At 36.3% G+C, this 18,003-nt stretch overlaps 1 protein-coding gene across 1 annotated transcript; it reads right to left on the bottom strand.

The window, feature by feature from the left end:
* Positions 1 to 1,786: 1,786 nt before the first annotated feature.
* On the bottom strand, positions 1,787 to 17,955 carry LOC101052504 (taste receptor type 2 member 50). Its single transcript, XM_074403283.1, has one exon. It carries the CDS (start codon positions 15,719 to 15,721, stop codon positions 14,822 to 14,824), a length of 900 nt encoding a protein of 299 aa, XP_074259384.1. The 5' UTR covers positions 15,722 to 17,955; the 3' UTR covers positions 1,787 to 14,821.
* Between the last annotated feature and the right edge of the window lie 48 nt (positions 17,956 to 18,003).

Raw genomic sequence — 18,003 nt, 5'->3', positions numbered from 1 at the left:
AATTTATACATTTTATATATGTATCATGGGAAAACACAAATTCCACCATTACTAATACGAAAAAAATGTGATTGGTAGTAAACTTCCCATTTCTGAACAAATACACTTGCCTTTAAAGAAAGGCAAGTTTAATATCACCAGTCATGATTCTCCGTAAGGTTCTGACCTCAAACTCTATGTGCACATGAATTCTGAATGTGCACTAACATTCTTGAAGCTTTTAAATTTAGTTGTGTGGCCAATGTCAAACAGTAAAGCACCAGGACATGCTTAAAGATGAGTGCAATGCAGTCTTTATGAAAACATGTTATTCTCAGAACAGCTCAAATTAACTACTATTCCTACACTGCCTGTTGTATTTTCCATTTGAATAAAATTTTTCATAATGATTTTGAAGTAAAAGCTGATTTCTCATTTGCAAGCATGCAAATGACATATTCTCTTTCATTGTTGTGCATTTTTTCCCTCTTTATAATTTGTGTTCAGTAACATCAGTTGTTAAGAAAATTTTAAAACCTACTACATAGATTATATATTGGATATCTACATTTTTGAAGGGCATTTGGTCACAATTAGAATCATGACTAAAGTGAATTTACTTTTCTCGGTACCTTATTTATGTAAACAGAATCCAACTTTTTCTATTAAATGCATTCAAGGTTTTCTTGGGAACCCCAGGAAGACCAGTAGTCTTTAAAATCTGGTTGCTGCTAAAACTTCTAGATAACTTTATTGTAAACTAGCCAGTTAACACATACAACAGCCTCTCCCCCCAACCAAAACACACACACTTCACATGGATGGTAGGAATTATTGTCCTACAATTTTCAAAACGAAAAAAAAATTTTAGGGAGGACATGCAGGTTGAAAAGGCCTCATTTTCCCACTTATACTTTTTAGGCCATTTTCAATATTTATCAAAGTAATGTCTCAGTAAGTTATTCTGTTGGGTCTATTAAGTATTTAAATATTAATTATTTAATTAAAAATATTCAGCAATTTTGTAAATATTCTTTGAGCACTTAAAAAATACATGCTTTCCACTGCAGAAACTAGATTTCTCTATATATGACATTTGAATATATATTTTTCTTTTTAATTTATTTTTGATTACATAATGACTTAAAATTAATACATATTAAAAGAAGGCTCCAATCTTGGATTGTATTTCTTTTCAATTTTGATAATATAATTGCTTCTAAGAAAGGATCAGCTGGGCATGGTGGCTCATACCTGTAATCCCAGCACATTGGGAGGCCGAGGCAGGAAGATCACCTGAGGTCGGGAGTTCGAGACCAGCCTGACCAACATGGAGAAACCATGTCTCTACTAAAAATACAAAAATTAGTTGGGCATGGTGGTGCATGCCTGTAATCCCAGTTACTCAGGAGGCTGAGTCAGAAGAATCACTTGAACCTGGGAGGTGGAGGTTGTGGTGAGGCAAGATCATGCCATTGCACGCCAGCCTGGGCAGTATGAGCAAAACTCCATCTCAAAAAAAAGAAAAAAGGATCTTTAAGTCTGATGGCCAGGACAGAAACCCAGATACTCTGTTTCATATAGCTACAAACTTAGACTGTATTTTACAACTACTATCAGCCTTAGGATAGCCATCTATAAAATACACACAATAATGATACCCTCCTTGAGTAGGCTTTATGAGGAGTTGTTATACTATTTGTATAATTGCTTTCAATTTCACCTATCTGGTACAGGCAGAAACCAAGGGTAGCTAGTTCTTCACTTGATCCTGTATTACTTGATATGTAGGAGTTACCTGTGAAAGCTTCCACTTTTGAGTAGATGTAGCAGGTTTAAGAAGGCAAAATATTCTTTTGCAACAAATAGGATAAGATAAATAAAAGGCCAAAATTATATTTTCAATTGATCAGAGAGCTGTGCAAGCAAGGAGTATCAGCTAAACTGAAATCCAGCATAAGGAGGGCCTTTATAGGTGAAGAGTCAACTTACATATTTAATGCAATCCCTATCAAACCCCACCAGAGTTTTTTTGCAGACAATAAAAAACTAATCCTAAAATATATCTGGAAATGCCAAGTGACAAGAGCACCTAAAGAAATAATTTAAAAAATGACAAAGTAGGGGGATTACAATTTCTCATTTCGAAGCTTGCTAAAAGCTGGATGAATCATTAAGACCCTGCGGTATTTTCAGTATAATAGACAACAGGAATAATGAAACACAATTGAGAGTTCAGAAATTAGTAATGACATTATCAGCAAATTTCAAAAAAATTCATTGCAATTAAATAAGAATTAAGCATTTTTATCAATAAATGATGCTGGATAAAATGAATATCTTCATGTATAAAGATGAATTTAGGCTGCTGCCAATGTCCACATAGAGGCTGGATAGCTTGGACCCACCTGAACCCCAACCCAGGCAACGAGTGTGCACTCTGCATACTATTCATACTCCTGGTATGTGTGAACAAGGATGGCTCACAATGCCACTGCTCAACAAAGTGCTTAGGCTGGCACCATCCTTCAGCATATTGTAACAAGCAATCCAGAAATATAACAGCCTTCTATCATAGCAGATTCTCAACCTTGAGGGGAAAAAGAACAAAGCCAGGGACCCAATACTAGCCTCCCAGAGTTACAACATTCAGCCCAACAGTGCTGAGCCAATACATGGCACCCCCCAAATCTACCATAAACAAAGCTAGTAAATGAAATCCACCTTATTCCAAAATCAAACACCCAAGGGTATCAAAGAAGATAAAAGGAAAAAAGAACCCATTGAAAATACAGCAACTTTAAAGATTGAAGGAACATCTGCCCACATAGATGAGAAAAAATTAGCACAAGAATTCTAGCAACTCAAAAAGCCAGAGTGTCTTCTTACCTCCAAATGACCACACTAGTTTGCAGCAATGGTTCTTGACCAGGCTGAATAGGCAGGAATGACAGAAATGAAATAGAGACTATGGATAGGAATAAAGATCAATGAGATTCAGGAGAAAGTAAAAACCCAATCCAAAGTTTCTACTGAATGCAATAAAATGATGCAGAAGATGAAAGACAAAATGGTTACTTTAAAAAAGAAAAAATTGTTCTGATATAACTGGACAAGTGATATCAAGAATTTCAGAATACAATGGAAAGTATTCACAGCATTACTAAACAAGTTGGAGAAAGAATCAAAGAAGGAATCAAATTGATCCGACAGAGCTAAAATCTCACAAGAAGACCATCCCCAAGGTACATAGTCATCAGGTTCTCCAAGCTCAAAATGAAAGAAAAAAATACCAAAGGCAACTAGAAGAGAAAGGACAGGTCACCTACAAAGGAAACCGTATCAGGCTAACAATGGACCTTTTAGCAGAAACCCTACAAGGAGGAAGAGAATGGGGGCTTATATTCAGTAGTTTTGTTTTTAGAAAAGATTTTTCAATCAACAATTTCATATCCAACCAAACTAAGCTTCGTAAGTGAAGGGGAAATAGAATCTTTTTCAGACAAGCAAATGCTAAGGGATTTTATTACCACCAGTTGTGCCTCAGAAGAGATCCGGAAGGGAGTACTAAACATGGAAAGAGAAGAACATTACTGATCACAACAAAAACACATTTAAGTACCTAGACCAGTAAGATTATAAAGTAACCACACAACCCAATCTGCATAATAACCAGCTAACAACATGATGAAACAATCCAATCTCCACATATCAGCATTAACTGTGAATGTAAAAAGGCTAATTGCCCCAATTAAAAAGCACAGAGTGGCAAGCTGGATAAAAAAGCATGGCCTAATGGTATGCTGTCCTTAAAAGACCCATCACATATGCAATGACACTTAAAGGCTCAAAGTAAAGGAATGAAGAAAAATCTACCAAGCAAATAAAAATAGAAAAAAAAAACAGGGTTAGTATTTTAATTTCAAGAAACAAAAGAAAACAACATACCAGAGATCAAAAAAGCTAGCCTCCTAGAGTTAGAGCATTCAGCCCAGAAGTGCTGAACCAATCCAGGGCACCTCCCAGATCTACCATAAACAAAGCTAGTAACAAAGATTTAAAAAGAAAAGGAAGGGCATTAAATAAAGTAAAAGGCTCAATTCAACACTAAGACCTAACTATTCCTATGCATCCAACATAGGAACACCCAGAGTCATAATGCAAGTTCTTGGAGACTTATGAAAAGACTTAGATAACCATGCAATACTAGTGGGATAATTCAACACCCCACTTACAGCACTGGACAGATGATCAACAAAGAAAACTAACAAAGGTACTCAGAATCTGAACTAAACACTTGACCAAGTGGACCTAATAGACAACCACAGAACAGTTTACTCCAAAACAGCAGAATACATATTCTTCTCATATGCACATGGTATATAATCTAAAATCAACCAGACAATCTAACATAAAATAATTCCTAGCAAATACAAAACAACAAAAATCATACCAATCACATTCTTGAACCATAGCCCTATAAAAATGTAAGTAAATACTAAGAAAATAGCTAATTACATGAAGATTAAACAACCCTTTCCTGAATGACTTTTGGATACATATGAAATTGAGGCAGAAATCAAGGAATTCTTTGAACCTATTGAGAAAAAAAAATAACATACCAGGATTTCAGGGATACAGCTAATGCAGTGTTAAAAGGAAAGTTTGTAGCACTAAATGCCCACTTTGAAAAGCTAGAAATATCTCAAGTTAACAACCTAACATCCCCACAAGAAGAACTAGACAAACATGAGCAAAGCTAGCAGAAGACAAGAAATAACCAGCATCAGAACTGAAGTGAAGAAAACTGTGACACATAAAACCATACAAAAGATCAGTGGGTTAAGGAGATTTAAAAATAATTAATAAGATAGAACACGGGCCACAGTGATAAAGAAAAAAGAGAGAATATACAAATGAACACAATTAGAAATGACAAAGCAGACATTACCACTGACCCCACTGAAATATAAACAACTCTCACAAACTACCATCAACACCTCTATGCACACAAGCTAAAAAAACTTAGAAGAAATGCATAAATTCCTGGGCATATACAACTTCCAAGACTGAATCAGGAAGAAATTGCATCCCTAAACAAACTAATAATGAGTTCCAAAATTTAATCAGCAATAAGAAGTCTTCTGACCAAAAAAAAGCTCAGGACTAGATAGAGTCACAGCTGAATTCTACCAAATGTGTAATGAAGAACTGGTACAATTTATACAGAACCTAGTCTAAGAAACTGAGGAAAAGGGATTCCTCCCTAATTCATTCTTTAAAGCCAGCTGCACCCTAATACCAAAACTTTGCAGAGACACAACAGCAACACACAAAAAAATCTTCAGACCAATATTCTTAAAAAACATAGATGAAAAAGTACTCAAAAAATACTAGCAAACTGAATCCAGCAGCACATCAAAAAACTAATTCACCATAATCAAGTAGGCTTTATCACTGGGATACAAGGTTGTTTCAACATATGCAAATCAGCAAGTGTGACTCATCACATACGCAGAACTAATCAACAAAAACCACGTTATCATCTCAATAACTGCAGAAGACGCTTTCAATAAAATTCAACATCTCTTCATATTAAAAACTCTCAACAAACTAGGCACTGAAGATATATACTTCACAATAATGAGAGCCACCTATGACAAACACAGTCACATCATACTGAAAGGGCAAAACTGGAAGTATTCCCCTTGAAAATAAGAACATGACAAGGATATTTTATTTCACCACTCCTATTCAATGGTACTAGAAGTCCTAGCCAAAGCAATCAGGCAAGAGGAAGAAATAAAAATTATCTAAATAGAAAGAGAAGAATTCAAACTGACTCTGTTTGCAGACAGTATAATTCTATACCTAAATCCCAACAGTCTCTGCCCAAAATCTCCCTGATCTGATAAACAAACTCAGCAAATTCTCAGGATACAAAAATCAATGTACAAAAATAAGTAGCATTCCTATGTATCAACAACATCCAAGCAGAGACAAATCAAGAAAGAAATCCCTTTCACAATAGCCACAAAGGAATAAAATATATAGGAATACAGCTGACCGTGGATGTGAAATATCTCTACAAAACCCTGTTGAAAGAAATCAAATATGACACAAACAAATGGAAAAACATTCCAGGCCCAAGAATAGGAAGAATCAATACTATTAAAATGCCCATACTGCCCAAAGCAATTTACAGATTCAATGCTGTTTCTGACAAACTACCAACGACATTCTTCACCAAAGTAGAAAAAGAACTATTTTAAAACTCATATGGAATAAAAAAAAGAGCCCATTAGCCATACCAATCCTAAGCAAAAAGAACAAAGCTGGAGGCACATTACCTAACTTTGAACCATACTATAAGGCTACAGTTACCAAAACAGCATGGCTCTGGTACAAAAACAGGCACATAGACCAAGGGAACAGAATAGAGAGCTCAGAAATAATGCCACCCAACTACAACCATCTGATCTTCAACAAAGTTAAGAAAAACAAGCAATGGGGAGAGAGCCCCTACTCAATAAATAATGCCAAGATAACTGGCTAGTCATTTTCAGAAGATTGAAACTGGATACCTTCCTTACACATATACAAAACCAAAGTAAGCTGGATTAAATACTAAAATGTAAAACCTAAAACTACAAAAAAGAAAAAAAAAAACACCTGAAAAATGACCTAGGAAATACCATTCTGGATATAGAACCTGGCAAAGATTTCATGACAAAGTCTCTAAAAGCAATTGCAACAAAAACAAAAATTGATAAATGGAAGTTAATTAAACTAGAGAGCTTCTACACAAGAAAAGAAACTATCAACAGACTAAACAACCTGCAGAATGGGAGAAAATATTTTGCTAACTATTCATCTGAGAAAGTCCTAATATCCAGAATCCACAGAGAACTTGAATTTGCAAGCAAAAAACAAACACCCCCATTTAAAAATGAATGAAGGACATAGACAATTTTCAAGTAAAGACATACACACAGCCAACAAGCATACGAAAAAATGCTCAATATGAACCAATCATTAAAGAAATGCAAATTAACACCAAAATGAGGTGACTTCTCACACCCATCAAAATGTCTATTACTAAAAAAAAGAAAAAAAGAAAACTGGATTCTGTCAAGGTTGCAATGAAAGGGAATGCTTTTATACTGCTGGTGGGAATGCAAAACAGAAACAGAAAGCCAAATACCACATGTTCTTACTTATAAATGGGAGCTAAACATTCATTACATATGGACACAAAGAAGGGAACTATGGACACCAGGGCCTACGTAAAGATGGAAGGCAGAAGAGGGGTGAGGATAAAAAAATCTACCTATCAGGTATTCTGCTTATCACCCAAGTGATGAAATAATCTACACACAAAGTTCCCATGCCGTGCAGTTTACTTATATAACAAACCTGCACATATACCTCTGAACCTAAAATAAAAAATTAAGAACTTCAGAGAGAAGTGAGATTGCTCTTAAAATGAGAAGCATTAGAGACCTCAATGATTCAATGATATTCGAGGAATGGTAGTGTTTAGTATTAATATCTGAGAAAGAGCATTCCAAGAAGGGACACCAGTGTGAAGTCCCCGAGGCAAAGCTTGGAATATTTAAGAAATTACACAAAGGCCAGTGTTACTAGCATGGGATGATCCAGGAGTATTAGGACAGACAGGCAGACAACATCAGATCACTCAAATGATTATAAGACTTAGTAAGGATTTTAGCCTTACTCTGAATGAGTTGCGTAGTCACTGAAAAATCTGGAGCAGAAGAATGGCATGATCAAATTTGCATTTTAAGAGGCTCTCTCTGGCCTTCTTCTCTGTCTGGCTCTCTCATGAAAATACATCAGGAGAATGTGCAGAACTAGAAAGAATAATTAGGAGTTGATGGCAATTATTGTGGCAAAATAATGCAGAAGTTTGGATGAGAATGGCAGAAGTGATGACAAAGGATTGGATTCTGTATGTTTTTGAAGATAAAGTCTATAAAAATTTCTGAGATGAGATGTGAAAGAGAGAAAATGTTGACTCCATGTTTTTTATCTAAGCATCTGAATGTCTGAAGTGTTCGTTAACAGAAGGAAAGACTGTAGGAAAAACAGATTTGGGGATGGAAGGGAAGATGAGTAATTTGGCTTGAACAAGTTAGTTCAAGTTCTTGTTAGACATCCAAATAAAGATGTCAAGTAGGCTATTAGAGAAAGAATTGAGGAGACCAGGTTTGGGTTCTGAGCTGAAGGATTAAATGTTGGCATCATCAGCATGCAGAAAGTAAAGCCAGGACCAGAAGAACTTACCTAAATATAACAACGAAAAGAGAAAGAAAAAACATAAATTTAGATTCTTATTTCATACCATACACAAAAATTAACTCAAATTAATTGATCATAGAGCAAAAACTTAAGAACTATGAATACTGAGATACTGAGACACTAACTGTACCAAATTCAAGAAATCAAAAATAGGTTAATCAACCATAATTCTCTCTATATATTTCTTTACTTAGATCATTATGTCTACAATGATAATGCCCTGCCTATCAATCTATCAATTTCTACATTGCTATTTTAAATAAAACTAAATTAGATACTGAGTCACTCTCAATCTTATAGGCAGAAACTCAAAACATTACTGAACCTCCCACCTTCTCCCTAGAGTTTTGGTCATGTTACTTTTAAATATAACTGACATTTGAAGAAAAAATGCTTACATAATAAGATATATTTAAATAGATATACACAAATCAATAATATATATGAATACATATGAATAATTAGCCTATTCCCCTCTATTGAACCATTTGGCTACATTGTCAGTAAGAAGACTACATGAGATCACCGACAAAACCAGCATGATTAGGTGGGTGTTGAACAAAGAGAACACGTGGACACAGGGAGGGGAGCATCACACACTGGGGTCTGTTGGGGGGAAATAAAGGAGGGACAGCGGGGGGTGGGGAGTTGGGGGGCATAGCATGGGGAGAAATGCCAGATAAAGGTGAAGGGGAGGAAGGCAGTGCATCACACTGCCACGTGTGTACCTATGCAACAATCTTGCATGTTCTTCACATGTACGCTGAAACCTAAAATGCAATTTAAAAAAACAGCATGATTTACTAAAGATTGAAGATTTGAGACCTTGGGCAGTGTGATATTTTCAATTTAGAGACAAGCAGAAGAACTAGCAAAAGAGACTGAGAAGTAGTGAGACTGGGTTGCAGGACACGGGGGAGGCTCAGCTCCCAGATAGGATGTGTTCTTCCAGGCTCTTGGTCCCAGAGAGGACCCCATCTGGTGCAGTGGCTCACTTATGTAAATACGGACCCCAAAGAGTTTTGCAGAAAGTGATTTATTTAGCCAGAGAGAGAAAAAAAAGAAAGAAATAGAGAGAGAACAGCTCCTATGATATCATGGAAGAGGATCCAGAAATGGAGTCTGCACCATGTTGGGGAAGGGGACTTTTAAACTGGGAGTAATTCCCATCCCATTCAAATTTTCTGTCCTATGAAAGGAGTTCCTTTAAACTTCCGCTGAAGTGACTGATCTTTGATTTGTTTCCCCCCATACATGAAAGTCAAAGACCTCTAGTCTACCAGATGGAGACATGGGTGGAGGTGTGGCACTGAGACATTCTTGCAAAACTATGCCCCCTTGTGGACGGGGGAAGAGAATACATTACCTCAGTAATGCCCAACAGATAAGGATAAAATCAGGAGCGAGCAGCATCCTGAAATGCAAACAAACTATGTTCAATGCTGCTGATAGAGCATGCAACATGAAGACTAACCATTGGCAACACACACTCACTGGTGGTCAGATTCAATGAAATGGTGACAAAAGTCTTATTGAAATGGGTTCATGGGTCAATAGTTGAAAAGGCTTCATACTTTGCTAAATAATTATAAACCAAGAGGGGAAAAGAGTTGACTAAAGCTGATTCCTGAGATCGGCTTTTGATGTTGAAAATCAAAAACTCTCAGCCAGTTCTCAGGACTGAGCCAACTCAGAGAAGCAGAGTTTAATGGCTGAAGGGAATCTTAAGGCCTCTTGATGAAGGACATTGAAAATTCACTGCAAGAATACTCAGGCTGTATCATATGCTGCTTTCTCAAAGACCTGTAGCTATTCCCCAGATATCGGTCCTCAGAGAAAAAGACACACATCCATATTACCTGAGAGACTTTTAAGTTTGGAGCCTGAACTAACACTAATATCTGGTCCATGGAATAAAGACGTTAAGTTTTTACTTTGGGTTTTTTTGTTTTGTTTGTTTTGTTTTGTTTTTTGAGGCAGAGTCTCACTCTATCACCCAGGTTGGAGTGCAGTGGTGTGATCTCAGCTCACTGCAACTTCCGCCTCATGGATAAGGTGGTTCTCATGCCTCAGCCTCCCAAATAGCTGGGATTATAGGTGCATGCCACCACACCTGGACATTTTTTTGCATTTTTAGTAGAGGCGGGGTTTCACCATGTTAGCCAGGCTGATCTTGAACTCCCGATCTCAAGTGATCCGACCACCTAGGCCTCCCAAAGTGCTGAGATTGCAGGTGTAAGCCACTGCGCCCGGCCATTTTCAGGTTTTTGTTTGTTTCTTTTTAGAGAAAATATCTCGCTTGGTTACCCAGGCTGGAATGCAATGAGAGGATCATAGCTTACTGTAAACTCGAATTTCTGGGCTAAAGCAATCCTCCTCCCTAAGTCTTCTGGGTAGCTGTAACTACAGGCACACACTACCACAAACAGCTAATTTTTTTTCCCTTCATACAGACAGATACTTGCTATATTGCCTAAGCTGTTCTGAAACTCTTGGCCTCAAGTGACCTTCCCACTTTGGCCTCCTAAATTATTTGGATTACAGGTATGAGCCACTTCAACAAGACTGAAGTATGAGTTTTTGAAGGTCAGATAATACATAGAGCTTTGGCTCATGTCCAGTCCAAAGGGGGATCTAATGGGTTTATCATAGTTACCTCTTCTGGAAAGTGTAATTGAAATCGAAAGGTTCAACCCCAGGCAGGACTCTCGCATTGCTTCCTGACCTGTATGCCAAGGGACATTATTGTAAGCAAGACCAAGGGGAGGCTTCTGAAACTCTACTCCCCTGGCAATAACATGAATAAAACATAACTCCATTCTCTAGGAAGCAGAATTGGTCACTGCCACAACAAAAAACTCAAAAGTTCCAGGGGCTGGTGGTCCATTTTATATCTTTATTCAGTTAACCCAACTGGCCCCTGTCAAAACCAGATGGATTACAGGATGAATGCACATTAGCATAAACTTAAGTCACACTTGCACATTTGCTCTAGGATGTGATACCTCACTGAGCAGAATGTGGTTTCCAACACTTTGTATGTGGCTTTTGATTTGGTGAGTGCTTTTTAATCTACACCCATCGTGGGGGAAAATCAAAACAATTTGCATTGGTGTGGTAAAAACAAGAACACTGCTTCACTGTTTTATGTCAGAGCTATGTCACTTCTACTTTCAGTTTAATTGACATTTTGCAAAACATCATGTTAATTCAATATATTAATAATATTACATGAATTGGTACCCATAAGCAGGAAGTGGCAAGTTCCTTAAGTATAGTAAAATACTGTAACATTGAACAGAAGTAAAATACTGGAAGAAGAAAGAGAAACCTCAGCAGATTCAAAGACCTATAACGTAGATGAGGTTTTCAGGGGTCCAGTGCTTTTAGTTCTTTTGTCAGAACATCCTTTTTAAAGTAAATGTCATGTTGCCCTATATATATTTCCTATCACTAAAAGGGAAACACTACTGCAGTTTTGGAGTCAACATATTCCACATTTGAGGATATTTCTCTGACTTACTCAAGGAGTTTGCAAAGGCTACTTGTCTCAAGTGGAACCCAGAACAAAAAAGGGATCTACAGCAGATGTAGGGTCTGACCCAAGCTGATAGTGCCAGATGATGCAGCAGAATTCAAAGCTGCCACAGCATGCACAGCAGACATTATTGGACTCTCTGCATGTATCTCACAAGCCCATAGGAGAGGGGAGAGCAAACTCCTAGGGAATCAGTGCAAGACCATTCCTTCTCCAGCAGAGGAGTAACTTCTGTTGCAAAACAAAACAGCAAGCGCAGAAGATTAATACAAGCATAAAGCCCCTCTAAAGCATAGGCGCTTCTAAGTATGGCCCTGTGCAACTGTGAAAGTCATATGCCCACAAAGCCAGCCATGACTGGAGGTCATAATCAAATCTGAGTGGCACAAGGGGTGGGTGGTATTGTACACAAATACATGTGCTTACTCAGATTATCTTGACTGTCTTCCCTTCTCTTGGTCAGCATCTTGTTTGATCCAGATCACTCTTCCATTTGGGACTTGAATGGATCATCATTCTGTGAGCATGAGACCTGACTCTCATAACCACCACCAAGGGACTGGAGCCTGAGGGAAAGCAGAACAGCAGAGATGCTAGTTCTGCCTCAGGTACACCCCTGTCAATGGGAAATCAAAGATGGAAGACAGCTGAGCAGATTCGTTCTCCCTTCTCTCTCTCTTCCATGGACTAATGCTGACTGTAGCTCCCCCTTGCAGCCCTTCTGGAAAAGTACTAGGAGCCAAGTGCATGCATCTGATGACCACCATGCTGTCTCTCTCACCTCATTGTGAAGTGGTCATCAGCAGAGTCATATCATACATCACAACATATAATTTCGCATCTACTCTTAACTCAATTTCCACATGTCCTGGCCGTTGCTGCCCTGGGCTTACCTTCCAAATAAATGTCATCATTTTAATATCAGACATTGGCTCTAGTTCTAACTTATAAGACTGTGAAGTTCATGAGATGTATAATTAATATTTTTGCATGTTTCTGTCAGTTTATAATATGGCAATTTAAATGTTTATTTAGAAAGGGTATTAAAATATTATATAAAAATTATATTTTAGTAAGGTAGTTGATAACTAACTCAGCTTTTTAATGAAATGCCATTTTGTTTATAGAGTAACCAGCTAAGAAATATCAGAATACAAATATATTACTCACAATTGAAAAATTATATGCAAATATACAAAAATATTTTACATTTATATGCTTTTTAAAAAGCATATAAATTTATATGCATTTTAAAATGTGTCACCATAGGTACCATCTGATTGATGTTCCACCTTATCTTCCCATTACACATCTAATATGTCTTCCTCAGGGCTACATTCCAGTGTCATTTCTCCTATAATTGTATAATAGCCACACTTCTGCTCTGAGAAATGCTTCTTCTTAGATAATTCTGTAATCTCAAGTTGAAAACCAGAGAGAAAAATTCAGGTTACTTTAGATTTTGTGATGAAGATTTATTTTCATTGATTTACCACTCCCATATAGTTTATTCCTTTATTCACCAATTTATTTGTTCATCAAAATATTTTTGAATACCTATTCTATGTGGTGCCTTTTAGGTCCTGGGAGCCAACAGTAAGCAAGATCTATATGATCTCCACTTTTATGGTGCTTACATTGTACCAGGAAAGATATATGATAAGCAAGCAAATAACCAGATCAGATGTAGAGATGATTTATTCCAAGGTTTCGATAACACTGTTAAAATTTCATAACCCCAAGAATTGATACAGTCTGTAGAATTTACTTGTTTAATGATGTTATATGATTTCTTCCCATAATAAAACTTGCTATTACTGAGTATATCAACCCACCTTCTCTCATTGCATTATTTGCAATAAGATTATAAGAAAACAAATGTTTAAGACATCTCTATCATTAATACATAGATTTCATAGATGCCATTTTAACATTTGCAAAAAGTTTAATTCAAATGATTTTTTATAATTTCTACACTATTTTTTATGGAGTATTTTTAAGATAGGAAAGAGTAAGTTTTTGTGTGTGTGTGTGAAGTTTAAACGGAATTTCAAGTACTGAAGACAGAGGAGATAATTGGCAATTCAGTGGCTCTGAGATGCTTTAGAAAAAGAAAACCTAAAATGCTTGATATCAGATCTCAACTTCAAAAACGGTTTTCTTTAACTCAAAAACTAGAAGAAATGACTTTTCTAACTGTATGTTGAGACTTACGACAGCACTGAAAAGGTCATCATTGTGTTTCTTTCTTCATTCCTATTATAGAACTGACTTTTTCCTCAATGGTTCACATATTTGTATTAAATCTAATATTCCTCAGTATCGTTTATGGTAGACATACACAAAATGTGTTCTAAATATATTTGTCACCCTTCAGTATTATTCTGCCTGTCTTTATCTAACAACATGTTGCCGTTAAACTAAGCATAAAATTAGAATTCATGATGGAATGAAAACTACTCCAAAGATAAAACCTCATTATTGATTTATAATTGAGTGTCCTTACTATTAAAAAAGTTAGATCTTTAAGCACACTGTGGTACATATGTGTGGTACAAACCACAGTGGAAAAGAGCAATGATTTCTGAGATAAGGTGTCAGTTCTTAGCAATTATAAAGATAATACATTTTCAAATGAAACATGATAAAGTGAAATACACATGACTTCATGGTTTTGAGGAATTTCCAAAGATATTTTCTATGATTTGGCAGCTTGTGAAAATATGATTAAGAGTATGTTATTGTCAATGCCTTTTAAGTGTTTCATATACCCATACACACACATATATAGATATGTTTTTAGACTAGCTTTAGGTAAAAGATTTCTACGTAACCTTTCAGAAATTACTCAAACACGTACACTACCAAAAATCCAGTAGAAATTATAAAACATTCCAGACACTGTCAGTTTGTTTTCTCCTAGAAGACACACACAATGCCCCACTTGTGAATCTAGAGAGTTGGTAGTTTCAGTTCTTTTACTCAGCACCTAATATGACATAAAATCAAAAGAAAGGTGTGTTTTAACTTGTTGCTTCTCCAAATTAGGATGAATGAGTCGAATGAAAGATATATATATCCGAAAGTCTTGCCAACCATGAGAACTGGTTCATTCTCCAGCTTCTTAGGACTCCAAATTGAAATAACGAGGAATAGAAAGGAAATGACCCACAACAAGAGGAAGGAGATCACAGTTTGCAAAGCCTTTATGTGGACCTTGGTGCTGAGATCTTGAGATCCTTTGCCATGGAGCTGCATCTTCTTGAGATGTTTACACAGAGAACAGATTAGCATCAGAAAAGATATCAGGGACAGAGCAAAGGGTATGAAGCTCCACAGGGTGGTTATAGTCATATATGAAAGGTGTATTACATTCCTCAGTTTGAGCTTCGCAGTCATGTTTCCTTCATATTCTTCTGTCCACATACTCTCATCCATGTTTACCAAAAGAAGATGACAAACCAAAAATAACAAAGGCCCCAAAAGTATCACCAGAATGACACTGTTAAGTCTCCTTTTCAGGTGAAGAAAAATAAGGTTGGAGAAACTGGCAATCTTGAGCAAATAAAATATGCTGAGGCTAGTAGTAAGCCACATGCTGAAATGGTTAGTTACTACCCAGGAATTATAAGAAGCAATTCTTAATTCTACACTATAAAAAGCTGGATTCAACACAGTTAAATACCAGTTTAGTAATAAAGCCCAGAGCAAACCAACTCTGGAGACTGCTAGAGCAGTGAGAATTTGGTCAGCTGAGGAGATCTTTTTTTTCTTGAGCCAGTCAATGAAATTTACCAGTGCTACAAAGCCATTGGCAAAATTTCCAAGAACAAATAAAATCAATATTAGAATTGAAAAAAAAATGGGTAGAAAAGTTATCATGTCTGAAGAGAAAAAAAGAAAGAAAATCCAAGCCTAATATCACTGGTTGTGATTTCTTTAATAACCTGACCTTAAATTTTCTGTGCACCTGATTTCTGAATGTGCAGTAACATTCTTTTCACTTTTAAATACTGTGACCAATGTCAAATAAGAAAGCACTAGCTTATGCTAATGGATGAGTTTGTTTCTGTCTTTATGGAAAACATTCTTATTTTCAAAATAGGTTAAATTAACTCCTTCATTCAATGTCCATTCTGGTGATAGGCTTGAATTATTCATAATGAAGTTGAAGTGAAACCTAAATATTCATTTGCCAGCATGCAAATAAAGACATATTCTCTTTCAATGTTTTGCAAGGTTTTCCTTATTTAACCTATACATAATTTGTGTTCAGCAACTTCAGTTTTTAGACAGGAAATTTTACCACCCAGACCATAGTTCATACAGTAAATGTCTAAATTCTTTAAGATAACTTAGTCATAACTAGGATCATCACAATAATGGCTTTACTATTTATGCTAGATTTAAACAGACAGAATCCAAACTTATAAATCAAAATCATCTTATTCTGGGAACCAGAAGAAGAGCAATACACCTTAAAATCTGTTTGCTGCTAACCAATACTTTTGTATGAATTTATTGTTGCCATGCTCATAAATAAATACACACATGTTAAAATTCACTTTGGGTGGCTGAAAAAATATTAAATATTAGGAAAAGTTATAAATTGTAACTCAAACCTTTTGGAAGGCCAAAAGTTTTCATTGGAACAGGCTGAAGGTAGTCACCTCATTTACATTAGCATAAGAAAGAAATAGAAACAATAAAAGGCTTTCCCAGTTTAAGTCTGTTTACCCCTCATTCCTTTTCTCTGCTCTAACTGTTTACTCCTGTAAATTTGGTGCTGGATGGTCCTCTCAGGGGGAAAACAAAGGGGAACTATTGGTTAATAGTGTTTACTCTAGGCCCCAAATCTAAAGGTTTTATCGTTCGTAAAACCACTCTTTTAACGATGTTAACTATCCACAAGTGTGTTAACTAGAAACCTCTGTTGTAATATTTAATATTTTGCCAGCCACCCCAAGTGAATTTTAACACACACATACATACACAGATAGAGAGAGAGAGAGAGAGAGAGATCCACTCTCACACCCCTAAGGGATAGAAGGAATTATTTATTTTCTTATGCTTTCCAAAGTGGAATATAAGTTTCCTGGAGGGCATCCACATAAAATTAGTCCTATTTTCCACTGAGGGTTTTAGAACCCCACCAAAAAAAAAAAGTATCAAACATCAAATATCTCTCTCATGCTTAAGAATTTGGTGAACTTCCTCTCAAGTCTAATTAATGTTTAAGTATTTATTATTTAATTAAATTGTTCAAGAATTTTGTACATATTCCTGACTACCACACCCTTTGACATAATAATCTTGCCGTATCCTCCCACCACAAGCAGAGTGATTACCTATACCCTGGACTCATGGCTCACTCATAAACTTTCTCCAGTGAACAGAAAATTGGGAGACTTCACACAGATATTAGAGATAGCTTCCACATTGGAGCTTCCTGCTCTTTTCCACTGACCATGAGATTATCACCTGGCTAGTACACTATTCCCAGAATGAGAATAAAAAACTCATAAAGTCAGTTTGCCTTTGCTTGATCCAGCCTGGATTGGACAAACTCTAGATGCAGAATTTGGCCCATCTCAAGTCACCAGAGCCATCGACCAAACTCATCTTAGAAAAACTGAATACAAAGATATACAAGATAAAAATATCTAATGTAGTTTTGTAGGGATTTCTTTAGTTGAAAAACCTAACTGACATAGGTACTATGCTAAAGCAAGAGTGTGGGGAAATATGTTCACTCATGTTTTGTCAGGAATTCAGGAGCCAAAAGAAAAATAGATGGGGAGTGGCAAAGTTTTGTCATGTGAGTGAGGTAGATAAATAAAGGTAGTAGAAAACCTTTGGAAAGATCTGTGTGCTGCAGGTAGCATCATCTCAAATGTCCTCATGTTGCAGAAATAAAGTTCCTACTTCAACTCTCTTAGAGTTGTATATAAATGTCTAAATGGTGAATTTTTTGTAAGGTATATAATGAGCAAAACAATTAATAATCTTTATGGAACACTTCTCCAGTTAATAATTTTTAAACACAATTAAAATGCACACTTAGAAATGGGTAAAAACAAAAATGGTAACCACAGCAATGTATCATAAACACTCATGCAACCATGGTGCAGGGCAAAACATGTCACATTGCAAATAGGCTAGGT

The sequence above is a fragment of the Saimiri boliviensis genome, chromosome 7 (genome assembly GCF_048565385.1).
Source record: "Saimiri boliviensis isolate mSaiBol1 chromosome 7, mSaiBol1.pri, whole genome shotgun sequence".
In the NCBI taxonomy this organism is placed as follows: Eukaryota; Metazoa; Chordata; class Mammalia; order Primates; family Cebidae; genus Saimiri; species Saimiri boliviensis.
Note: the sequence above shows the minus strand (reverse complement) of the source record. Positions and strands in the feature narration are given on the sequence as shown.